Source organism: Magnolia sinica, chromosome 16 (genome assembly GCF_029962835.1).
Source record: "Magnolia sinica isolate HGM2019 chromosome 16, MsV1, whole genome shotgun sequence".
NCBI classification, from domain to species: domain Eukaryota; kingdom Viridiplantae; phylum Streptophyta; class Magnoliopsida; order Magnoliales; family Magnoliaceae; genus Magnolia; species Magnolia sinica.
In genome coordinates this window covers 71,542,218-71,569,804 of record NC_080588.1, presented here as the reverse complement: position 1 = coordinate 71,569,804, position 27,587 = coordinate 71,542,218, and the positions used below count along the sequence as shown (strand labels likewise).

Sequence of the window (27,587 nt, the reverse complement as noted above, 5' to 3'; positions counted from 1 at the left end):
AGTTATAGTGCTCCTAGTTGCATTGTGGACACTTAGACAATCCAATCCATTGATCTATACTGTTCATTAGGTTCAGTACTCGTCTCATGGTCTACCATTCAAACATTTTTCTGATCTAACAGTGTTAACCATCTGATCAGTACATTTAATAATTAATGGTTAGATTGTTTATGCAAAAAAGACCAAAATCAATAATTTGATCCATGGATTTGTCAGGACCATCATGGATTGTTTATGATTTTTTTGCATTGTAGTACATGAAATGATTTTTGACTGAATTGACAATTCTGATTAATCAATTAGACTGTCCAAATGAGCCAATGCAACTAGGAGCATTATAATATTAAGTCTTTGAGAGCATTGGAGCATTTCCTAACAATGCAACCTCTACTACATCTCCCTCCCTACTGTGGCTGTGGCTTTCGTGCATTGGGTGATCTCTTCTTTTGGGTTTTTGACGTGTTACATTTTGCTGCTTTGGCCATCCTCTGGTTTTGACACGTGTAACATTTTGCTGTTTTGTTCTGGGGGTGGAAAATGTACTACATTACAATGTGTGCTGTGGGGTCTACGTATCAAGATTAGGGGGTGTAATGTCATTGTCCTTTCTCGTTTTTGGGCCAAAGTTGTGGAATAAGCCTATTCCACAACTACGTGTTTGGGGCATACCATGACTTGTCGCTCACATCCGTACTGTTCATCATGTGAGCCCTGTCATGCTCTCCGTGGGTCCCAAAAAGCAGGCCGTTCTAAAAATCAGGTGGGCCACACCTTTTAAAATCAGTGGGATGCATTTTGTGAACGGATTGGATGGCATGTACAAATCATGGTGGCCCCACACAATTTATGAAGTTTTTAACGCCGTCCCAGACCAACTGTTCCTTGTGGTGTGACCCACCCGTGTTTTGGAGCGCACCTTATGGTCGAAATGGACATTCGCCCTACATCACGATGGGCCGACACAGAGAAACCGGCCTCTTGTTCCCTTGTTCCCGATGCTTTATGCTGTATTTTTTATATACTCAGGCTGCGTATCTCATACGCAGGCACTCAAATAAAACCGGCTAGATTAAAATAATTAAATAAGCTTAATATCTGGTTCACCGTACATGTGCACCAGTACCACAATTGGACGGTTTAATTGTACTATTTATATGTAATTTGTAAATGCCTGTGTATCATTGTGTGCCAGAGTATAAAAAAGTCTCTCGCTTTTAGTATTATTATTATTATTATTATATAATGCAAATGGAAGGGATTTGGTATTTTCTCATTGGTTATTTGACACTGCCGACGTATCTGAGAGCGGCTAGGTGAGAACCAGACTCACTCAAGACGGTGTGGCCCTTACCGTGGGGCCCACCTTGATGGATGTATTCTTTATCCACGCCATCCATCCGTTTTTCGAGATCATTTTAGGGCATTTCCCAAAAAATGAAGCAGATCCAATTATCAGGTGGACCATACCATAGGAAACAGTGGTGGTTGATCATTAATGGGCCACAAAAGTTCTGGATCAAGCTGACATTTTTTCCCCTTCATCCAGGCTTATGTGACCTTGTCAACCGATAGGATGGTAAATAAACACTATGGAAACATTAAGGTGCACCCTGAGAAGTTTTTAATGGTACGATTTTCAATCACTACTGTTTCCTAGAGTATGGTCTACCTTAGATTTGGATCTTCTTCATTTTTTGGACAATGCCCTAAAATGATCTGAAAAAGCGGATGGACGTCATGGATACAGAATACCTACATCAAGGTGGGCCCCACGGTAAAGGCCGCACCGTCTTAGGTAAGGCCGGAGTCTCAACTAATCCGCTCCCGACGTATCAACCGGCTCCCATATTTCGGGGACGTTATAACATGATACAATGGTGGTCCACCATCTTTTTTGTAATGTCTCCTGCATTGTACACGTGGTGCGTGTACATTCCAATCCAGACCATTCAAATGATGCGGTCCGTCCACGTGAAGCATAAGCTGAAAATACACTGATAGAGACATCCTAACCATCTAATTGGTAGCTGTCTAAATGAACGGTTTAAAGTGAAAGACTGATCACTTACCGGCCTCAGGTGCTCATCGACTCCAACAGTGTGGCCCATCAGGTGAGCAGACTGGTCTGATGTTAGTGTTCTGACGGTAGGGATGTTTTGAAAAAGTGACCCACCTAATCATTTACCTCTGTATTTCCAAAATGGGCCATGTTTCAATAAATCACATATTTTGAACGATTCTAGCCTTTGAACTGGTGGCGTACAAGTAAACACTAAAATGACAAAAATCAGCAACGGCTTCCATTGAGTAAAGGCCCATTTACTGGACGTTTAAGATAGTTCAATCTTAGGAAATTTGGTTAGGGTCAATCAATGACTGTGCCCACATGATGCCTGGTTCGGATCATCATACACATATTCCATGCTCCCGAATACAATCGGGAGTCCAAACAATGGAAAACGGACGCGACTTTCCTGCGTTGCACCTAGTGCCCGCAACGCAAAGCCTTGTGAGGCCCAGCTTGACGTCTGTGTAAAATCCACTCCGTTCATCAGTGTCATCACCTCATGTTACAATATCATCCTAAAAATGAGGTAGATACAAGATCTAAGTGGTCCACATCATAAGAAACAATGGAGATAGAAATGCTCACCATTGAAACCCACAAGTTTTCGATCAGGCTGATGTTTGTTTGTGTGTTTTTTTCTTAACCCTTCATCCTGGGGGAATCATCTTATGAACGGGTTGGATGGCATATAAATACCACGGTGAACCCCTGGGAGGTTTCAAAGGTGGGGAGTTTCCATCTTTGCTGTTTCCTGTGGTGGGGCCCATTTGGGCTTCTATCTACCTCATTTTTAGGCACTCATAAATGGACGGAGCAGATTTCACAGGGACATCGCGGTGGGCTCCACACGGCTGTGTCCAGTTGTAAGATACGGTCTACCAATGAAAACCGTTTTCTTGTTACACAATCCTAACAAACAGTCATTGTGACATTCAACAAAAGACGGAAATAACTAAGATGAATAAACTAAACTTAGATTCTTCTTAGCCTTAGATTTTACACGTAGGACAGACCTATACAAATAATTTAACTACCACTTTTTAAATGGTGGTGACTTCTTTATCCTAAACGTGTATAGTCTGTGGTTCGTCCAACTTGTGGGTCCATTGCTGATGAGCTAGCCCAATTGGATGGTGACAAAGGGGCCTTCTCAAATATATAAAAGATTTTTGAAGAAAGAGATATTTTATTTTATTTTTTATTTAGTTTTTTCCGTCCATAAATTAGTTCGTCCCACAATCTAAATAGTGGTTGTTTGGACTCATTTGGATGTTCTCCAAAAGTCGGCAAACCATTTTTTTTTCTATTTGATATGACATTTACTTTATTTAAATTACATAAATAAAAAAGAAAATCCGATTTGCTTTCTTCAGCAAGTCAGGAAAATCTTCTCTTATTTTATTTTATTTTATTTTTTTAAGCTTATATGGTTGGAAACTAATTTTCCATCCAACATGTCATTTTATAGTTAAATGATAAAATTGAACAAAAAACGCAAAAGGAAAGCACTTTAATTCATTATATGAGAAAATTGGTGGAAGTGTTTAATTTCTCCAACAGTGATGTCAATGTCAGCTTACCATTTGCTAATGTGATGGATTTATATATATGGAAAATGGCACTTATGGTTCAACTACAGGGTAGCTCCCCATGAGGTTGAGCCATTTAGGCACCGCTGTGTCGTGTGACAAATGTCTATCCCATAAATCAGAAGCACCTTTCTATGGTGAACCATAAGCTTTAATATTAGGTTGATATATGACTTAGGTGCGCCACGTCGTAGAAAATAGTTGAGAGTAGATGCCTACCCTTTGAAACTTTTATGATTGTATATAGGGCTTAGATAGATGTGATTTAGACATCTAGCCCATTCATCATGTGTGTCCCACTTAGATGAGAGATCATACCTATTATGGGTAAAATTGGACTGACCAAACAACCGAAATAAGATAGAGAAAGCAGGTAGCTTGGAAGAGAATGTCGAGTAAAGAGCTCAATCTCGATTACCAAACACGACTTTTGCAACTGACACGAGCACTAACCATCAGCAATGATTTCAGTTATTTATTTAACATTTCACTATTACAATCAAGGAATGACCATGGGTACTTACCTGGGTCTTAGCCTCGAAGATCGACTTCAGCCACGATCAAGGATTAAGCTCGGTCTGTAGAACATTGGCCTATTATAAGACACTGAGAGATGACAAATTCATCATTCTAATATTGTATGTTGATGATATGTTGATCATCAGTCATGATATGTCTGAAATTGACATATTGAAGACTCAGTTATCAGGGATATTCGAGATTAAAGATCTGGGGCCTGCAAAGAAGGTTTTTGACATAGATATTCATAGAGATAAGAAAAGAAGCATACTTTGGTTATCTCAGGTAGAATACCTTGAGAAGGTGTTGATCAAGTATGGGATGGACCAGACAAAGCTAGTGAGCGTTCCCCGTGCAACTTACTTGAAGCTTTCCTCATAATAATGTCCCAAAACAAATGAGAAAAAGCAGGTTGTCTCATGTATCCTATTCGAATGTCTTTAGCAGTTTAATATATGACATGGTTTATATGAGACCGGATATTTCACAGGCAATCGGTGTTGTGAGTAGATAAATGTCAAACCACAGCAAGTAACATTGGGAAGTTGTAAGATGACTACTTTAATACATTCAAGGTACATGACACTAAGTCTTAACTTTTAAGAAGACATTAGCAAAATTGGTACAGTATGTGGATTCAGACTATGCAGGCAGTGTGAATTTTAGAAAGTCTACTTTAGGTTACTCATTTATACTAGTGAGTGGAGCAATTAGTTAGATATCAAAGCTTAAGTCTGTGGTGACTCTTTCCACAACAGAAACTGAGTATATGACAGTGAAAGAAGCGTTTAAGGAAGGTATTTGGTTGAGAGGCATGAAAAATCAGTCAGGGCTTCAACAGGAGGCCGTGCCGGTTAACTGTGATAGCAAGAACGTTATCAATTTGATTAAAAATTCTGTTTATTACTCACATACTAAACACATTGACGTTCGTCACCACTTTATCTGACGGGTGCTTGAGAAAGGAGGCGTAACTGTGGATAAGATTCACACCAACATGAATCTGGCGGACATGCTCACCAAAGTGATTCCTTTTACGCTTGGTGATAGCGTAAAAGGAAGACGGGTGCATGAGAAGCAATACTAAAGCTATGATGCGAGGCAGAGATAAGTGAAGAGGACAAATAGTTAAAAGTTTGATGATTGAAGATATGGCGGAGATTGTTGTAATAAATGTCTTAAATTGAGTCCGTTCTAGGCCTATCAATGCCATTGACAGATTGTTTGATTTCACATTCGATGACATTAAACAGTGCTTGATCCTATCGAAATTTTTCAAATTTTCTTCAATTAGCCACTGACCTATCTGGCCATTTTTTTTCGATGTCATTGAAGGGTGTTTGATTGCACCTTCAATGATATCGAACATGGCTTAATGCAATCGAGAATTTTCATCTGGATAGGTTAGATGTTAGTTCGATGACATCGAAGAATAAATTTTGATGACATTGAAGAATGTTCGATGACATCAAACTGATCGTGCAGATTTACACAGAGTGGCATATTTGCAGGATTTTGTTTCATATTTCGATTGTGCTTCCTCCAAATGCTATATATTGGAGAGCAATCAAAATTGGGACAGTATTGAAGTATTATAAGGGTTTGTAAATCGTCATTGGGTTGCAAAGGGTTATAGTAAGGTGAGATTCGAGGTTGTTCAAATCATGTAAGCTCTATACTTTATAATTCTACTTTTATAGCATTCATCTGTCACTTTGTGCCGTGGTTTTTTCCTGCGATGGTTTTTCCACATTAAATCTCTGTTTTCTTCTCCCTTTTACTTGGTGCTTTTGGATTGCTATCCTAGATTTATCTAAGTATGCTTTCGTGGTTCCCCCAACAATTTTCATGTAAGATGATAGATAGTTATCAAGTACAATCATTTTGGATTCTAACGGAGAGATTTTCAATTGTGGGAAACCATCCATTATATATATATAAAGATCACAGGCGGCTTTGCAGTTGATTGACCAGATCCCTAAAGTAAGGTGACCATCCAACCAATAATCAATATCAAATTGGTGCCAGTTAAAGGACAGATGATATCCAATTGGGGGTCACATTTGTACGTGGATGATCCCATCTGTCTATTGAGTGGGGCACACTTTAAAGTCGCCCTGCACAAGAAACTGAGGCATTCCACGCATCATTGGTACAAGTATTTGACTATGCTTCTCGTCATCCGTTCGTTTCCCAGTGTGTGGACAGTTTGATGAGTGGACCTACCTGATTTTTTATTTTTATTTTTCCCAGACATCTTCAAAATGAGTTTACTCGATGGATGCTTTTCCACTTTATGCCATGCTAGTACGTCGTGTAAATCAGGTAGGACTGACCTGATACACCACCAGGATAGCAGTTCCAAACCGTGCATCATACCAGTACATCTCCTATAAAGTTGGGGTGTGTGAGCCCAAACGAATATGGGCCATTACACAGAAAACACATCATGGGACAGTCCTAGCCCTCTGATACATCATATTAAAATGGACAGAAGAAAAAATAAAATGATCAACGATTCATATCCAATTGGAAAAAGCGACCGATATCAATCCAATAGATTGGTTTGTGTTAGGCCGGTTCCTCTGCACCTTTTGTTGAATAAGGTTAGACCCCATCTTGTGCAAACCCTCATGATGTCTATTGAGCCCAAAAATCACATGGTGTAGGTTTGTAGCCCACCTTAGTTTTGAAATGGCCTGATTTTCGCTGGGTCCATTCATCCCGGGGGATGGAATTTCATGAATGGATTGGATGACACAGAATTTGGCAGGCCCTACACACAATTTAGAAGGTTTTAATGGTGGGGGATGGAGTGTCCCCATCCTACCGTTCAGAGTGCCGTGACCCAATTGTCAATAGAGTGGATGTGATCCCTACATCATAGTGGGACCCACACGAAAATTCGTAGAATAACCTTAGCATACGGAGGAACCAGGCTCTTCATGTTAAAAGATGGTGCAAAACAAAATACGTCCAGATGAAAAAGGCACATGGGGACATCTTCCTTGTTAATTTCCAAGAGAAGTTTATGCATGTAGACTTCACTTTTAACCCATCAGTTTAACTACAATTTCAAAATGTTAGTTTCCATTTCTAAATTTATTTATTTTTAAAAAAAAATGAACAAAAATATCCTTTCCTTCTAGGTTCTATTCCTTTTAGTCAGCTATATCCAAAAATTCATCTTTTTCTCTTCATATTTCTTTCTAAAATCTCTTATGTAACTTGAAATTTTCAATTATTGTCATTTTACTTCTACATTCTTAAAATTTTGTTCATTGTTTCAAACCGGTTGCGTTGATAAACTTAAAATCTTCTAGGTTTTATCCACAAGGCACTACACCAAAATCTTCATTTTGGAACAGTTAGGATTTTGGTTCAGGAACGGCCTAAACCATTCCTGATCTGAAATAGTCTTTCACCATACCAAATGTTTAAAAAAATAATAAAAAAATACCCATCATATTCTCTCTCTATTTCGGCTCCCATCTGCTTTTCCTCTCTCAAGATCTCGCAACTCCTCTCTCTCTCTCTCATCGTGTTGCAAAAGAAAGTATTCTTGTGGGTTTGCACTGTTATCATTTTTTGGGTAAGTCACATTGTTCTATTCTCTTGTTTTGTGACATTACTTGAACATTCAATTCATGCTTTATTCCTTCATTCTCATTGATCTTTGTTACTAAAAAGGCATTCCAAATTAACATCAATTCCAGGTTGACTGCACATACTTTGTTCCCTTTTGTTTTCTTGCATTAGGAGACAATTAAACATATTATAACTTCCAAGATTTAATTTAAGGTTTTTGAACAAAAACACTATTATTAGTTGATAGTAGGTTCTTGCTCTCAATTGCTATGTTTCTTTTTCCTAAAATATAAGTATTATTGTAATAGCCAGCCCATAATAGCGGAGATGAGATGATGATGATGATTGTAAAATCAAAAATTCAATGGAGACCGAGTTAATTACCACTATACCAAAATCGCTAATTAGAAACGGCCATATTTTTTGTTTAGGTACGGTTATATATGTATTTATTTCTTTTATTTTTATATGAAATGGAACTAAATTCAATGTCAGATGCTTTGTAGATAAGGATCTTCTCCTACTTTATTGATAATTGATCTGCAGGTGGACTTTTGCATTAGTCATTGTCTATTTTGCAGTATGTTCTGCTCTTTATTCTATTTGTTCGGTAAGAGTATGCATTCAATCACTTTTTTCTGTTTTTTTTTTTTTTTTTTCCCTAGTTACATTGTGATATTCATAGGTATTTATTATCTAGATAATAGAATGGATTTGTATGTGCAACATCTATTTCTAAAATAATTTAGCAAAAATTAGGGATGGTTTAAATACCATTCCCAAAAATAAAAATGGAGTTGAAATTGAAAATTTGCGACGGCTTTCAACAGTCCCTAATTTTAGACGATGTGAACTAGTCAATTTAGGAACGGTTTAAAACCGTTTAGGAACGCTTTTAAACCGTTCCTAAATAGGAATTTTGGTGTCGTACCATGAGACTATTCATCTTCATGTGTGGCTGTTTTCTCACATCGACTAGTAAGGTATTTTCTCCTAAAATAACTTTTTGAATGTATAACAACAAGCACGAGCCTTCCATGACCCATACGCTATTCACTTATCTAAGTAGTGCCAACAACCTCTCAGTCATCTTTCGCCATGGGGTCTTCCACCATCTCTCATGTTAGATGATGTGAGCTTCTGAGACCATGTAGTATCTAAACTTTCAGAGTTGCATCTGCCTCTTGTTTAACCTACAATTCAGAAGATCAAAATGGAATGTATTATATCAAAAATGCACTACGAAGCATTCCCCTGGGAATACACATGGTACCAAACGTATCTAGACATCCGTTTTTCACCATTTTACCACATTTTACAAACCTTATCATGTATTTAAAAAAAAAATCTAATCATCCTTATTAATACTTTTCATTTCTTTTCTTTTTTTTTCTTTTTTTTTTTCAAATTCAAATGTAGGGTGAAATCCTGGTCAACAAAGGAAGGTAAAAGTTACAAAGTAAAGTGCCCCTTACTTCTGATGTCATAATCTAGTTTGCCAAACTCAATTTCAAAGCTTCTACCAACAAAACTTTCTAAATGCAATTCTGTAAAGAACAACAGAACTAAAAGTTACAAAGTATAGTGCCCCTAACTTCTTATCAGAGTCTTGTACTAATGGAACATATGTCATTACTCAATTCTTGCCCACATACATGATCTCGAGCTTATGCAAAAAGGATGGTTTTTTTTAAAGTGTTTGGATAAGCTTCAAATGAAACAAAAGGAAGTTCGATAAGCTTCGAATGAAATGAACTTGTATGGGAGAATGTTGTATGGACTTGAAAACATGGCCATAATCTCGAGTGACGGAAATAGGGTACCATCATGAGAATTGTGCACAACCTTTGATATGCATTTCCAAAGACCCTTTTATATGACCAAAACTTGAAGCACAAATCCATCGGTATTATGTTTCATTCCCCAATCTTCTGTAGCAGCAATGTCAGAAGCTGTTCAATCAACTGAGGGGGTTGGGTTGCTACCAGCAGAAGAAGTGGAGGAACATAACCCTAAACGAAACGGGGGTTTTCTCTGCCAATTACATATGATATTGCATATAACGCTTGGGAAATTTAGCTAGCTGACCGACCAAAGGCATTTGGGCCATATACATATACATATTGCCACCCTTGCACTGGAGGGAAATTTAGTATTTTCATGACTTGTTATAATACATTGCATGCATCAAGGTAAGCCCTACATTGAGGGTCCCCTCACTCCATGATCTATATGTTATATCCACACCTTCCATCCATTATGACTGATATTTTTAAGAGAGGAATCAAAATGGTAGGCAGATCCAATGCTCAAGTGGGACGCAACCAAGAATGTCCGTGATCAAGACGCCAATATTGTTGCTTCATTCGTAGGGTCTACCATGATGTTTATTCGACCATCAGACTGTTTGTAATGTCAAATTGCTCCATGATTTCACGCGTCGATGCACTCTTGAGTCTCACATGTTCATATTGTTTATCTCATAAAATGATCTGCTAAAATGGATGAACCACATGGACAACACACTTATAGCCACTTTGGTATGACAATCCACATTTGCACTATAGTTGCAGCGTTTACTCAAGCTCATATTTATCGAGACACAGATTTCCTATGAAAGCCTTTCACAGATGAGGCGGATCTAAAACTCAAGAGGGCCACTCAAGAGGAAACGGTGGGGCTTCAATGACCACTATTGAAACATTCCTATGGCTATAAAAAGTTTTGTTTCAGGCTAACCTTCTTGTTTTTTCACTCTTCATCCCTGTGGGTATGACCTTATAAACTGTTACTATGGCATATAAACATCAAGGCGGACCAAATCGAACCTCTTGTGTGGCCCACTTGAGTTTTCAACGATGCTCGTTTTTATATTGCATGTCCTATATAGTTAGATGATATCGCAAAATGGACGGACATGATGGATTTGTCTCAAACATCACCGTGGGCCCCACTTACAATCCCAGTGCAAGCTTTTGCAGGAAATCTGTGTCAATTTTTTGGAGACCCCCATAAACATATGCCAATAAAATTCAGTCACATTCCATCCATGACTATCCAAAGAAGTCCACGCGCCATCAATTACCTCTTAAAATGGACGATCTAAACAGCTACCCATCGAAACCTTCATCATGGCCAACTTCCATCCAATACCACCAGACAATGTTTTAAGTGCCTCAATACAATACAATATGATGAAAATCGTGCATCCAAACACACCAAGTTAGCTATGCAACAATTGCTACAAATTCAATATAAATTTACAATTAAAAGCTGATTAATCATCCAACGGTGACGATGCTAAGATGGCCCAATTACATAAACTAAGTAATAATACATATACAACACACCTTGAGAAGAGGCTTTTGAGGGTTGTACTCTAATCTTATACGTCTTAAGATCCAAGCGATTGTTTGACTTCCATGTAGTCTCCGTACTCCTCTCCATGGGCTGTTTTGCTCCTTTGCATGAATCTGTAGTAAATGAACTGTACGATGATCTACAAAGAGTTTTGTTAAGATTCTCCATTCTCATAAGAGACGTTTGTTAAGCCCACGTCATAAAATTGCACACATGTGAAATATAACAACTTTCCATCAGGTGGGCCACACTGATCAGATCTTCTAACGTAAAGGCAATGCCCATTAACTGCTGAGGTGGGGCACACTGTTTTCGACATTCCAGCGTAAAGAGCAGGCCGTATAACTCCCCCTGATGGAAAGCTTGGATCTCGCACATATGCACCATATTGCATGTGTGCTTGGGTGAGGTGGGATTCAAAAGAGAGATGTAGATCAAAGGATACAAATAAATCGAGAGCCACACAAACTATGGCATCCAGCAACCATGGCATGTTTGGTTTTATCCTTTCCCATTCCATGCTTCTCACAAGAATGCTGCATTAATATCAACTTACTGTATGAGAGAGAGAGAGAGAGAGAGAGAGAGAGAGAGAGAGAGAGAGAGAGAGAGAGAGAGAGAACCTTCCCACATAGGTTACATTAGCTATTAGAGCAAAGATGAACATGAGAGGATTCAAGCCCTACAAAATATCAAGACAGGGACCTTAAACTAAAAAGCAAAAAATAAAATAAAAAATAAAAAATAAATGCACTAGAATCATCACATACAACCATAGCATGCTTGGATAAGGAGCATTACCTCCACATTCCCTCTTTTAATCTGCTCCACAAACACCAATCAAATTAATTAGAGACCAAACCACAACCACAACAACAACAACAACAATAATAGAAAAATGCTACCGTGCTCCTAGTTGCACTGGGACTCTTAGTTCAATCCATTGATCTAGACCATTCATTTCTCACACTGCACATTTCATGGATTCACCAGCAAAAATCACACTGGTCTGATGATTCAATACATCCTTGATTTGACCTTTTTTAATGGTTGGAATCGCCTATTTTCCTTAAATGGTCTTCACCGTTCATATTAATAGCCATTGATCAAATGGTTGACATTTGTCAAATCATGACGATACTTGCATGCTAGCCCATGAAATGTGAGCTGTAAGGACTGAAAAGTCTAGGTCAAGGATTAGATTATGTAAAGTGTCCCAAGGCAGCTTGGAGCACTATAATTTATAGTCAACTGCGAGGACTTGAACATTTCTCATTACGATAACTTAGAAAACAAAAGGAAACCATGTCTGCACCATAATAGTGATATTCTACAAGTATAAGCATGGTTTTAAAGACTCAGTGAGTCGGACCGCCTCATTCACAGTGCTGACCCGTATCAGACTCAACTGAGTTCAAGTCAACTCCGATGAGTCAAGTAGAGGTGTGAATACCCTAATCACTGTCTTAAACGAAATATTTCATTATTATAGTCTTTAAAACATGCTTACATTTAACCATATCTGAGGAACACGACCGCCCATGTATATCGCTGCCATCATCCATCCCAGCCAGATCCCGAACGCATTACTTTCGATCCCATGCTCCTAAATTTATTTTTTTTTAAAAAATGCAGTGAAAAGTTGATAATAATAATAATAATAAGAATAATAATAATCAAGATACCATGAATCAGAAACACCATAACCGTTATTAAGAGTAATCATACTTGCAGTAATCTCCTCCCAGATAATCCCATGTATGCTTCCATCAGAGCTTTGCTTTGGAATGGCAAGTTGGCAGAACAAACGATGAATGTTCCATAACCAGCCTGTTAACATGTTTTAATCCTGTTTAGTGCATGTTTTAGATTATTGAAATGTGAAAACAAAAGGCACAGGATCAGAAATTCATATGGACCAATGATCCAATTGTATGAGAGTACTATAGATATTTTGATAGTGTGATTGATTGATCTGGATTGTTGATTAGTTCCAATATTCGTTTCAAGGGTTACCATCCAAACTTTGTGTCGATCAGATAATTCTAACCATCTGATTGATTGCCTATAAAAGGTCAAGATCATTTGTATAGAAGTAGGTCAAATGGCTATTTCATTTGCAAACCTAATCATCCCATCCATGGTTTGGAGAACGGATGGATATAAAAGAGAAGGCCCACTTCCGTGAGGATTGAATAATCCAACGAGTGTTTTTTTTTGTATCCTAGCCCTTCAAGTCTGTGATGGACCTAATGGACAGCTCAGATTGCTTACACATCAGGCTGTCCAAATTTCCTGACTCAACTAACAGGACCATAACTTACAGTGCAATAAGAGGGCTGGGTTTATTTATTTATTTTTATGTTATTGGTCTCATTAAAGACGTGACAGGACCATATGGACCCGCTGGACTTGGCAGGTCTCGCCCTCAACTAGTCGGTGATTAGAAACCGTGTGACTAGCTGTGTTTGAGGCTTACCTTGTTGTATGCATGGAGTGCAACCCATGGGGCCATGTTAAATAAAACAATGGACAACCACCTAAAAACTTATAAATTCAGGTGGACCACCTTATAGCAAAATTGATATTTGGGGTGTCTAAATTTTCGTGGAGAGACCTTGTATTGGTTAGGTTCCACACAAACAACTCATAGTGGGCCCAGACATAGTTAGTTGCACCATTTTCTAAAGCTTGTAGTTCCTCAATCATTTTTATGATCTTATTTTTCATTCTTAATAGTCATTTGGATGCATGAATTTGATATGTATTGACAATTATCATAAAATTCATGTGAATCGAAATAATCAATTGTATTTAATAGCATATGCTCATAATTCATTTGAATCCATGATTTACATGAATGTGTTTTGCAGCGTGTATTTGAAATGCATTGGTAGAGGGTAATTTGCATTGATGTAGGATGATTTGCAAATCGGTATTAATTGAAATTCATGTGAAATATGAATGTTTTTCCTATAATTTCAAAAAACACATGCCTATAGAAAGATTTTTACAAGGTTTTTTTTTCTCCCTAATAATTGTAAAACTTTTCAAAACTAGATCATTGGACCCGCTAAGTGTCATTTTCACGAAGACGTGGACCTTAGCGGATCACGTTATCAATTTTATCACTTGGGCCATTAACGTGCGCAGCGTGCGCAGGGCCTTTAATCTCCGCGAACCCTTGTGGCACCATTGGCAAGTGTGCTTACCTGACGTGGAATTCTGATGGGATGGCTAGAAGGTCTTGAATGAGTTGGAAAGCTCTCTTCATCGGAAGATGAATCATGAAGGCCCACAGCTGAGGGCCCACTTCTCGGAATTACAAGATAAGATCCAACGGTTGGAGTTCCACTGTTGGCCATTGATCTTGCTGACCTGTCAACACACCAGAAGCACGATCATCACAGCATTAACTAGATGGTTTTACTCATTTCCTAACACGCGGTGTTGGGTAGTAGATCCAGACCGTCCATCAGTAACATGATGGCCCTCGATTGAAAATCACACATGATGGATTAGATTCAAAATGAGAAACAAATGGCTAGGATTACTCTCTTGTTGTTATTTTCAACCGCGGACCATCAACAGAGAAGACCCCACTAGTGGATGGACGGTGGTAATTTCTAATTAGTGGGATTTTTCATCATGTTCCAATCTACTGTGGGGCCCATCATATGAACGGACTGGATAACAGTTGGGTCCATAGATTTCGTGGTAAATCGCTGCTGATTTGATTGCACCATTGTAGACAACGGAAGGATGGAAAAGTTTCCACATAGGTAGATCACAACGGAAGCGGATTGGCTGGTCTACCGCACACCAGCGATATGGCTGATGTGGGTACGTGTCGTGCGCAGACGAGCGTTGCAGCTCCGAGTTGTACGAACGGTTCAAAGGAGATCAAAGTTACATGGCCTCAAAATGATGTATTTATTATATCCACACCGTTCATCCGTTTTGTGATATCATTTTAGAGCGTGTTACCAAAAACGATTCATATCCAAAGCTTAAGTGGACCACACCAGAATTAGCAGTGGAGATAATGATTCTTACCGTTAAAACATTCGTAGGGCCCGCAATAGTGTTTATTTTCCATCCAATCTGTTCATAAGGTCACACAGACCTAGATGAAGAGAAAAAACAAATATCATATCAATCCAAAACTTCTGTGACCCTGAGAGGGTTTCAATGGTAGACGTTCAATCCCCCACAGCTTTTTGCATTGTGGTCCACTTGATGTTTGTATCTGTCTTATTTTTTAGGTCAAAGCCTTAGGACGAGGTCGCCAAATGAAAGGACGGTTAGGATATAACACATACCTAATGATGGGACCCACAGAACTTGGTGACGTCAACACATCAGCCAGATCGGTGGTGTGTGGTACACCAGCCAATCCGCTTCCAATCACAACCCTCCCATTAATAAATGGTCCACATTCAAAGAAAAACATCCCGACAATCAAACTGGTGGAATCATTCAATCTGGCTTGATTTTCAGGGAATACCCAATTCGAAAAGGGGCCCATCAAATCAACCGCCTCGATCACCGATTTATGGTCTCTCCTTACTTACGTGTAATACACGTCATTTCGATGAGATACTCGAGCCGAGGTTGGTATGGGCATGCTTTGATCACGTGACTTTGGTTTGTTAGATTTTGTCGTATCTGCAACCTGCATACAAAAGCAACCTTACTTCACAACGTTATTACCATTTTAGACGAAATCATTTGGGTGTCAGCTTTGTGGGACGAAAGCATGAGATCCACCCCGTCCATCAGGTTCACTGCCTCATATTCACCATGTAGACCAATAATCACTCCAATTCAAGACTCAGGTGGGCCACACCATAGGAAAACGTTGAACTATAGACACCCGTGGTAATCTTGTGTGGGATCACCGTCGTTTGTATATTCCATCCGAACCATTCATCTGATGCACCTCATCAAGAAGAATGATCAAACCAAAAGTGGCTTAACATGATGAATTCAGAGTTTTCAGCTATGATTTTACACCAGTCAGTCTCTATAGTGTGGCCCACCTGAGTTTTGCATCTTTCAGATTTCTGGGATGAATGTACAAAATTGGGTCTCTACGCCTGTGGATGGGATGGATCGCAGTCCCCTACATTTTCTGTAGGTAAACCCCTAAGTACCTACATAAGGTATGCTGTCTGCTCTAGGTTACGTTTGGTTGCACCAGATATCATGATCTTTGATGCAGCCAAACGCACCCCCATGCAAATGCCCAGGTTTTCTCCATGTGCAAGTGGATCCCATGGTTCAATGATCCAATTCGTTGATACCGTAGATGGCCCGCCCATCTCAACAGGTAACTCTATACGTGGCACACGTGCCAACTTGACAAGAACGTGGGACCTACAAGAGCTGCATAAGGTGCACCGGCACACGCATAAATCAAGCTGGTGCATTGTAATGTGGGACACGTGTGCATAAGTGGACCGTTATCGAGTTCCTGGAATGGTCCATTTTTTCATACAAGGGATGGCAGACCTGAGGAGTGGACCGGCATGAAGGCCACCTTATCCATTGCTCAGATATCCCACGCTTGCAAGGTTAACACGTTTGCTGCATGTGAAGGTGTTGGGCCAATCGCCGAAAATTGTGTCAGGCTGGATTCCCCTTCTTGCGGCCGGGATCCACCTGCCTTGTGGAATTCCTGGCTTAAAATCTAACCGTTTATTTTAAAGAACTTTAATATTATGTGGCTTTTAAATATGCACCGAAAGATATCAGTCGTCCTGAAAAATGTCAAAAAAATAACATACCACTGACTCAACGTCAACACGCCTGCATTTCCACCATCGACGGATGTAATCGTAGTATACGGTCTGCAGCACCAACACCACTGTCGTAGTGGTGTATAGCTGAAAATACACCAGCACATACAGTTTGCTGTTTAGAGTAAAAGAGGATAATATCAAGCAAAATTACCAAAATATCCCCTTACCACTCCAGTGTAGTTTATCAAGGGGCATTTACGTAATTCCATAAATACAAGATAAAGATGCTGAAATAAATAAATACAATTAGTATAAGAAGAAAAGGGGTAATACCAGAGCGGTGTAGAACTGAGTTGGCAGCTACATCCAATCCACCCACCAAATGATTATCAGTATAAAAGGGCAAAAACGGTGTAAATATGAGAGGCTCGTGCTAAAATGCGCAGCTCCGCGGATCTCCACAGCGTAGTTTTAGCAACCAGCATGCAATTTCGCTAAAGGGCGCTAATGACCCAGAGCAGATTAGGTGTTACCCGGTTTACACCTTTGTGGGGGCCACCTTGATGATTTTTCATATATCCACGCCGTCTATCCGTTTTCCTGTCCCATTTTAGGACGTGGTCCAAAAACTTAAGCAGATCTAAATTACAGGTGGACCATACCACAGCAAAACAGTGGTGATTGAATGCCTACCATTAAAAACTTCGCAGGCCCACCGTAATTTTTATTTTCCATCAAAGTCTTGAGAAGGTTAAAAATACCTAGATGGAGGGAAAATATAAAGAACTGCTTGATTCATAACTTTTGTGGCCCACAAAAAGTTCATAGTGATCTTTCACCACTGTTTCTAGTTGTGGTCCATTAGATATTTGGATCTGCATAATTTTTCGTATCACGTCATAAATTGATCTTTAAAAAAAGATGAACGGAATGGATATATAACACATTCATTAAGGACCATAATGTAGGGGTAACACCTAGAAGTGGGCAACTTGGGCCTGATCCAGTGGATCCGACCTGAATAGACCCAACTCAGTACCATTTCGAATAGAACCGATGGTATAGATCGGGCCTGATCGATTTTGATTGTCCAGATCTGATATTATTTCAAGTCGGGTTCGGATAGTACTGTATTCAGACAGATCCGATCCGAATACCCAGACCGAATGGGTCCGAACCGACCCGAATAGACTCGACCCGGAGCGACATTGGATATTCTATAAATACCATTTTTTCACTCAAACCTAACCCTCTTTTTACCCTAGCTCTTTTTTTCCCCAAAACTCTCCCGCCAGAGAGAGAGAGAGAGAGAGAGAGAGAGAGAGAATGGCGACCAAATGCAGAGAAGGAGAAAATAGATTCAAACTTCCAGAAATCAAGTTCACAACTCTTCATCAATGGAGAATTCGTCGACTCTATTTTAGATTCTTCTTCTTCATCCCTTTCCCCCCTTTTCTACTATGTTATTTTTTCATGTCTTTACGTCAATCCAGACCATCCAAATTGCTGACCCAGTTGTGGATGGAGCATAACCGAAAAATTCAACTGTGAAAGTAGTATCAACCGTCTAATATCTTCGTTCGACATGGACCACTCACTATTTACTTTTAACCATCAATTTGAAATATGCCCTATTCAAAATGAGACCCACAATTTGGATGGTCTGATAACCGTACATCAGTGCCACGTGCGGGAGCATGAATCACCACCATTTGATCGATAAAGAGAGCGATCTTTTATTTTATTTTATTTTTAAAAATATTTACACCCTTCCTTTTGATATATGCACCCTTTTCTACATTCGGCAAGATAGTGTCACCTAATTTAGTAACTGAATTTTCAGATGTAGAAAATGGGTGTATCTATCAAAAGAATGGACGTAGGTTCTCTCTTTTTATTTATTAGTATTATTATTATTACTTTCTTCCGAATGAGTGATGAGTTTTGAGTTTGTGTACGTTTTCCACTATGAAAGTAGGATGCCCAACCTTGTACAATCCGATCCGACTCGGTTTTCCTAACCGAGTCGGACTTGAATCAGTTTAGATCAATACATGTTCGGGTCGGACGGAGTCAGCTGACTCAGACTCAGTCCCGGATCGGTCCAAGTTCAGGTTAGACCATGTAAAATCCAAACCTAGTCGAGTTGGGCCAAATCCAAGCCGACTTCGTCTGATGCCTAGCTCTAGTAACACCCGCTAAAGTGTTATCCGGGTAGCACCTTAGTGAGTGTTACCCTTACCATGTGGGACCCCACACAGATGAATGTATTGTGTATCCACACCACCCATCCGTTTTTTAAGTTTATTTTAGTATGTTATTGAAAAACTTAAGTAGATCCAAATCTTTAGTGGACCATACCATTGAAAAAAGTACTAGTGAACGGTCATTAAAATCTTTTTTAGGTCACAAAAGTTTTGGATCAAGCTTATCTTTGCATGTTACCTTCATCAAGGCCTTTTTTACCTTAGCAACCTGTTGGGTGGAAAATAAATAAATTATATATATATATAGTGGACCCCAGAAGTTTTTAATGGTGGACGTTCAATCACCATTGTTTCTTGTGTTGTGGTCCACCTGAGATTTCTATTTGCTTAATTTTAGAGAATACATCCTAAAATGGAATGGAAAACTGAATGGACGGCGTAGATATACAACTTATTATCAAGATGGGCCCCACAGTAAGGGTAGGTGTTACCCGGGTAATACTTATAGTCCGCTCAGAAATGACGCAAAGATGAGAGGAACGAGATAAAATACAAGACTCGACGGCGCACGTTTGCAGCCATACATAGGGTTTTGCTAGCGTGCGCCGTGGAGCTCATACGCTTACCGTAGCTGGTTCGAGTAGGCAGCCCATTAGATTGAAAACGTCACTGCGTATGAAGAACCAGAAATCTCGATTCAAAACCCAGATAAAATGAAAATGGCAAGCTTCTGGAAATAAAATAAAATAAAAAACTGCTAGAGAAAGCAAGCCAGAGAGCTCTGTGGTGAGAGCTACAATGGAGGAAGATGGTACGAACCCAACAACCCAAGTCATCAAGAAGGCGAGAGAGACGCCATGGCCGGATTTGGAATGGAAGTTAGTGATAATTTGAGGGATTTCAGCCACACCCCAACAGACAAGGCTAATGAGCCCAAACCCAAAAGAGATTTCATCGCTTAGATTGCATAGACAATCCTTGAAATATCTCTCTACCCAACGGATACAGGGTTTCTTCTCTCTAGAACAATGCGCCATAAAGATCTGGTTGGCGTTATGGCTCCCTCTCCCTCTCTCTCTCTCTCTGTTCGGAGGTCGGAATGAAGGTGATTTTAAAGGCAACGAGTTCTATGATACTCTGGCTGCGTATGACACTTGATACGCAGGCACTCAGGTTTTGTACACGTAGGACATATCGACTCAAATAAAAAAGACTAGATCGTCCATCCCATTGTCCCCAAGTCACAATACCGAGATTAGATTGGTTAGTGGAGAGGTATTTTTCATTTTAACCGTCCAATAAATTTCCTACACCCCGTGGTCAGATAATCAACTAAGCTTAACTTTTGGTTCCTGATATATATATATATATATATATATATATATATATAGTTGAAGACAAAGTTTGGGCCACCCTCCACTCGGCACAATGAACTCACAGCGAGCCCTCGTTTTGTACAAAGAGTAAGTAAAGGAGACCTTGACTAAGCCGGGGAACCCTCCGATGCCTAAGTCAGGTCAAGGAAATCTGGGTCTAAGTAAATTGTAGAGGGAGGGTGTGAGATGTTGCCTACCTGTAGCAATGAGGTCTCATTGCATTTATACCTGACCGTCAGATGATCTGGGCCCGTTAATCTCGGCACAATTTGCTCAATCATCGAGATTATATGATCGTGGAGATACGGCCCGTAATCCGGAGATCGTGTAAGGTATCGTGTGTATCTGCGGGCGAGACGCTCAATAGTGTCTCCTTAAGGTAGTTTCCTAGTTTGGCGCATATTGTGTCCGCATCTCGCTTCGGCTTTAGCTCGGGACATCACCTCTTCGGAGAAAGATGAGGATGAGGACGAGTCTAAGCCCTCGGCTCGAAAGTCCTTCCTCAAATGAAGATAAGGACGAGGACAAGCCCTCGACTCAGATGTCGTTCCCTCGGCTCAGAGGCTCGGATGTCGCTCTCTACGGTAGTGTTTATTATTTCGGGTGTTTTTGCGTCTGATCAAACTAAAAAGATGTTGATCCTCGGAACTATAAAGGATTCGAATCTTCCCATATATATATATATATATATATATATATGAACTTTTTAATTTGATTACTTGTGTGCCACTTGTGTAATTTTTAAGCAATTTTCAAATGCTTGCGTATCATCCATAGCAAACTGACAGAGTATCACAGCAGAGATGCTGTACGAATTTTATTATGAGGACAGGAGAATATGCCAGAATTTAAAATCTGAAGCGATAAAATGAAGGAATGTAGGGTATATTCCGGACTCTTGAGAGGGTGCGGTGGCACCTCGCCACAGCAAGGTTCAGGATCATCAATGAGGCATGATTACATGGTGATATATTCTACGTGGTACTAATGAGATTGTAAACGGATAAAACTCCATATTCCAACTCAGTTCTTAAAATCGAGGTTTGCTACTTCACACGCACCACTCCACACGCGACGACACGTGCTGACTTAGCGTGCATGTAGATCATCCTACTGTGTATCAGGTGGGACCTACCTTGGACATCATCTGGCGGAAGAACGCGTATTGTGTAGTGAGGCGCTTACTACCTTTATGGTGGTGTGAAGACTCTGTGGGGCCCACTGTAATGTATGTGTTTTATCCACACGGTACATCCGTTTTTAGAGCTCATTTTAAGATATGAGTCTAAAATTAAAGAATATCCAAAGCCCACGTAGACCACACCACTAGAAAGAGTAGGCATAATGAGTCCACCGTTGAAACTCTATTTATCATCGAAAAACACAGATATCAGCGCGGGGCAGATCAAATGAGACCCCGGACTCAACCAAGACGGTACGCCCCTTACCGTGGGGCCCTCCTTGATGTATGTATCCTACATCCATTCCATCCATCCGAGTCTTCAGATCATTTTAGGGAATTATCCTAAAAATTAAGAATATCCAATCATCAGGGATCATACCATAAGAAACAGTGTTGATTGACCATTAATGGGCCACAGAAGTTTTGGATCAATCTTATATTTGTTTTTACACTTCATCCAGGATTATGTGACTTTATCAACGGATTGGATGAAAATAAACACTACGGAAACATTAATGTGCTCCCTAAGATGTTTTCAATTGTAGGGCGTTAATCACCAATGTTTCCTTCAATATGGTCCACCTGATAATTGGATCTAGTTCATTTTTCCCATAATTCCATAAAATGATTTTTTTTAAATGGATGGATGGCGTGGATACAGAATACATACATCAAGGTGGGCCCCATGGTAAGGACCGCACCCACCGTCTTTGGTGATTCCGGGGTCTCACCTAATCCGCTCTCGATTAGCGCCTCACTGTAGAATCCGCGCACCTGTGAACTACCAGATAACCGTCCCTTGCAAGTTCTGTATTTTAGAGATGTCTATTAAGTGGGCCCGGGTGGAAGTGCGAGTAGAGAGGTGTGTGTTTGGGTTGTAGAGCTCCAAAACAAAGAGGTTATGATGCTGAGGTTTGCTGATTCCACTCGCAGTCATACGCGCCCTAACGAAACACGTGTCTGCATCAAATTCCGGTCCATTTCATTCAAATGGGTTATCAATTTAGAGGTGGGCATCTAGTCCGGCGACGGTGTTTTGTTCAATCCCACCTAATCCCTTCTAATCCCACTGCCCAAACAGACCCTAAGATGTTTTCAATTGTAGGGCGTTAATCACCAATGTTTCCTTCAATATGGTCCACCTGATAATTGGATCTAGTTCATTTTTCCCATAATTCCATAAAATGATTTTTTTTAAATGGATGGATGGCGTGGATACAAAGTACATACATCAAGGTGGGCCCCATGGTAAGGACCGCACCCACCGTCTTTGGTGATTCCGAGGTCTCACCTAATCCGGTCTCGATTAGCGCCTCACTGTAGAATCCGCGCACCTGTGAACTACCAGATAACCGTCCCTTGCAAGTTCTGTATTTTAGAGATGTCTATTAAGTGGGCCCGGGTGGAAGTGCGAGTAGAGAGGTGTGTGTTTGGGTAGTAGAGCTCCAAAATAAAGAGGTTATGATGCTGAGGTTTGCTGATTCCACTCGCAGTCATACGCGCCCAAACGAAACACGTGTCTGCATCAAATTCCAGTCCATTTCATTCAAATGGGTTATCAATTTAGAGGTGGGCATCTAGTCCGGCGACGGTGTTTTGCTCAAGTACTTGACTCCAACTCAATTCGATCGGGGACCAATGATTTTTTTAAGTACTTGACCCGAAGTCTATCCGATTGGGGACCGAGTTCAGCAGAGCTAACTTAATCCGATCTGATTCCTTGCTATCTGAACTGAGTCCGAATTAGTCAAGAAAATCGAATCAAATCGGATAGAATACGGTTCAGATCAAACCTACTGTTGTTTTATTATAATAATAATAATAATAATTATTATTATTATTATTATTATTATTATTGTTGAAACCCATAGGTAGTGAAATCTCACTAAGGCATGCATGGGTTTGTGGTGGGTGCATGTGTTAAAAATAATAATAATAATAAAAAGTCTTTCGTGATAAATGGAGGAGGATGAACGATGAAGATGGGTTGTTGAGTGGCCCTTGATATTATATACTTATTTTAGCCGTCCAATTGTTTTATGGAATGTGACAGTGATGAACTGAGAGATGGCCTGATTTTTAGGCCAGAAGATCTAAACCATCTGATGTAAAAAGCTCGAATCTTAAACGCTTGCTATGCATCACTGGATCGAAACAACACATCGCCCCGGACGAAAAATCAAGATGGTTAATCTTTTAGGATATCCATTGCATTGGCCGTTACCAAAAAATCTGGCTGCTTTTTTTTCTTTTTTCTTTCTTTCTTTCTTTCTTTGTTGACTTTTCACCGTCAGTATTTTCTTTGGAAACCTATATTTGAATTTGCTCTGTTGAAATGTTCACACTGATAATAGGGCTAAGAAAATGGATGGTTTAGATTATTTGATAGCTCCAAAATGCGTGTGACTTGCGAGACATCCAAAATGAAATCAGGTGGCCGCTGGATGGACCGCGTCTTTAACGCCTTTATGTGTTTCGTAGGATCCGCTGTCGATGGTACGATCTTGGCATAGAAGATCTGCCACTCAAGGCTGTGAGTGGTGTACTCAGACATCCAAATCGAATGGGTGAGGCCATGGTTTAGTAATTTAGACCATTGAACTATAGACTAAGAATCTCATTCATAATGCAATACTGATTTCTCAATATTCTTAGAATGAAAATGAGCGATTAAGAAAAGAGACATAGCAACTGTCCATATTTTGGGAAGCGAGACAAGATTGGCATCAAAGATCCTATAATCTGATTGCTTGTTTGACCAGTTCAGTTCGTGGAAGAAACTGATCAATGGAATGGATTGATGATTTGTATGTCTCACCTACTAGAATTGAATTACTGACAATATCATCATGGCACGGGGTAATTAAAGTTTTGGCCTTCCTTTAAATTTTATTTTTTTAATTTTAAGATAAATATGCTGGTATGTCAGCTGCTCCCGTGTATGTGTATGGTAGTATATATATTGTAGCATAGTTGAAAAGCTTTTTTTTTATATGTGGGATTGTGATTCTCATTAAATCATGATTGGACTCACTCCTTAAAAGATATGATCCATTAATTTTATTAAAGACATCATAGAACATTGAAATATGTTAATTTCATCTTGATTTGAGATCTATATAACCCCACTAAATAGAGATAATGGTGGCATTTCTCTTATAATTGTTTCCTCTGGTCTGGTTTATCAGTGATGTCTTCATTCCTTCTTCTTAGAGCCATATACTTGAATTATTTTTCCGAGGTAGTGATTATCAGTGTTGTCAATCCACAATGAATATTGACGATCCACAATGATTACCGATGACCCACAATGAATATCGATGATCCACGATAAATGTCAACGATATACAGTGAGTATTAGTGATCCACTGTAAGTATCAATGGTCCAAAGTGAATATCAGCGATCCATATAGTGATGTGAACAATCCGTACAACAATAATCATTCATTATAACATTCTTTCATTATAACATTCTTTCATTTCAACATTTATCCATTACAATATTTTTTTTATTTTAATATTTTTTAACTACAACAATCATTTATTAAAAAATTTATTAACTTTACAAACTCCCACCATTCATACCCAATGAAAAATAAAACTATAAAGGGAACTATCATAGCCCATTCTCTTTCACAAATTCCAACCATTTACACTTAACCAAAAAACAAAAAACTTTAAATAGAGACTATCACACAATTCCTTTCACAAACTCTCACCATTAATAATTATCAATAAAAAAAATTACTATTATCCTAACTTAAACTTACTTTTAATTGTCATAGCTTATATGTAGAAAAGTGGATGAATTTTTTATTTTTTTTAAACTAATTTTTTACCTAAAGACTATATTGAGTTTAGTTGGAGCTTTGCTCGAGATTATTGTAGTTTTCTAAAAAGTGTGGTGTAACTCTATATAACTACCAACCATCGTGAAACCTTTGATGCTTAGGTGATCTCCTTCTTTAAAAAAAAAGAAAAAGGAAAAGAAAAGGCCTAATGGCCTTCTTGCAGCAGGCCACACTATAAGATCCCATTAAATATCTTATGGGGGGGTTATTGACTTGTCATGAAGCAAATTCAACCCATTAAAACAAAATGAGTTTTAATCTCATGTTATTGATTTAAGGTTAAAGACAAAATAATTATAGATGGACCACACTGGAAGAAACGATTCAAAATTAACTAACAAGTTAATGCCATTGTGAGTCATAGAGAGCTTCATAAGAAAAATAAAAAATATACTCTTTTGCATCACATGGTTGTCGGATTAAAATAAATACATCAAATCAACTAAGAAATGGGCCAGCCTGCACTTTTATTTTGAAAAGGACTTTTCGACTCCTGGCACTTGAAGCGGGGGTGCATGTAGAAGAGTATTTCTGTCTTGAAAGAAATGCCAAAAAGTGCTTCCAGCCAAAAATAAAAATAAAGTTTATTAACGGGAGGCTAAAACCATTATTAGGTCGCACCATGGGCCAATCGTAGTAAAAATCCGGTTTAATAAGGAAGATAAGAGTTCCTTTACCCACTGTCGCCAATTAAAATCCAGTGTATCCTCGCCAACTGGAGACCACATGATGAGTTTTCTGATAATCACAACCGTCTATTTTGTGGAATATATTCCATAAAAGCTAAGATAAGAATCATATTGTATATTTCGACCACCAATACCTATAGGTGAATATAAAACGTTGTAATTAATATTTTCAACGGCACTAATCCAACAATAAAATCGGAGGTTAGGATCACTAATAAAAATAGATTATTTGTAGCACTAACAAGAATTTCGACTGTACGAATCTTCCATCCTTCTCAGCATGCGGCCCTAGCGGAAGGCAATAAACGCTGTAAGCTTCGTCGCGGCAGACATAAAAATAAATTGGTCGACGAAATGACAAATCTACCCTTCCCACTGTACGGAATGTCGTCATAACCCCACGCACAGTACGAAATGTCGTCATACCTCTAACCTCTTTAAGAAGAGGGACGCGGATTGCGTCCTACCCCCGCCGGGAACCTAATCGGTCCGGGCAGGGCTCTGTGGGGCCCACCGTGTTGTAAGTGTTTTATCCATGCCGTTAAATGCTTTTTTTTCGATAATTTTAATATATTTGATAAAAAACGAGGCAGGTCTAAGGCTTAAGTGGCCACACCAAAGGATATTTGATAAAAAACGAGGCAGGTCTAAGGCTTAAGTGGCCACACCAAGGAAGCTGCACTGATAATGACAACCACTGTTGAAACCTTTCTAAGGGCCAACGTGATTTTTTTACCGTACAATCTATTCATAAGGTCATGTAGACGTGGATGAAGTGAAAACACAAATATTAGCTTGATCCAAAACTTCTCCAGCTCCCAAGAAGTTTTTAACGGTGGACGTTCAATTCCCACTTTGTGGTCCACTGAAGACTTGGGCCTGCCTCATTTTTCGGTTCAAATATTAAAATTATTAGAAAAAAGCGTTTAACTGCGTGGATAAAACACTTACAACACAGTGGGCCCCACAGAGCCTTGCCTGGGGTAGGTCGCAATCCACGTCCTTAAGAACGAGGAATGCCCATACGTAGCGTGCACTGTATAAAAACGCTAAGCATCGCTATTCTGTAGGGGTGTACATCCAGTCGAGTCGAGCTGGCCTAAGCTCCCACTTGACTCGAACGGTGGCTGACCTCAGCTCAAGCTTGGCTCAGCTCGGCTCAGTCCTCGAGCTTAGCTGGCCTGCTCAGCTCGGTTCGATCAGCGGCTCGGGTCAGCTCAGGCTGAGTTCACCATTGAGGCATTTCCATAAATTCATGAACTGCAACTTTAAAATAGCACTGTTTTACAAACAAAGGCAATGATTTTATAGTGTTTTATCAAACATCTTCTAAGTAACATAAAAACTAAAATAATAATTTTTTTAAAAAAGGTATTAAACAACTACATTTCGTTGAGTCATTTTATCAAACTG

General features: G+C 39.4%; 1 protein-coding gene across 1 annotated transcript in view; it reads right to left on the bottom strand.

Annotated features, from left to right (window-relative positions):
• Positions 1–11,002: 11,002 nt before the first annotated feature.
• Positions 11,003–27,587, bottom strand: part of LOC131228932 (uncharacterized) — a 32,690-nt gene continuing 16,105 nt past the window's right edge. Inside the window, exons 13-24 of the mRNA XM_058224767.1 lie at positions 19,895–20,202; positions 19,702–19,744; positions 17,202–17,228; positions 16,914–17,012; positions 15,699–15,799; positions 14,337–14,502; positions 12,853–12,954; positions 12,635–12,730; positions 11,926–11,946; positions 11,748–11,806; positions 11,570–11,660; positions 11,003–11,263 (exon numbers count right to left, since the gene is read on the bottom strand). Coding sequence (XP_058080750.1) covers positions 11,159–11,263; positions 11,570–11,660; positions 11,748–11,806; positions 11,926–11,946; positions 12,635–12,730; positions 12,853–12,954; positions 14,337–14,502; positions 15,699–15,799; positions 16,914–17,012; positions 17,202–17,228; positions 19,702–19,744; positions 19,895–20,202 — 1,218 coding nt within the window. The 3' untranslated portion in view covers positions 11,003–11,158. The remainder of the gene's footprint in view (positions 11,264–11,569; positions 11,661–11,747; positions 11,807–11,925; positions 11,947–12,634; positions 12,731–12,852; positions 12,955–14,336; positions 14,503–15,698; positions 15,800–16,913; positions 17,013–17,201; positions 17,229–19,701; positions 19,745–19,894; positions 20,203–27,587) is intronic.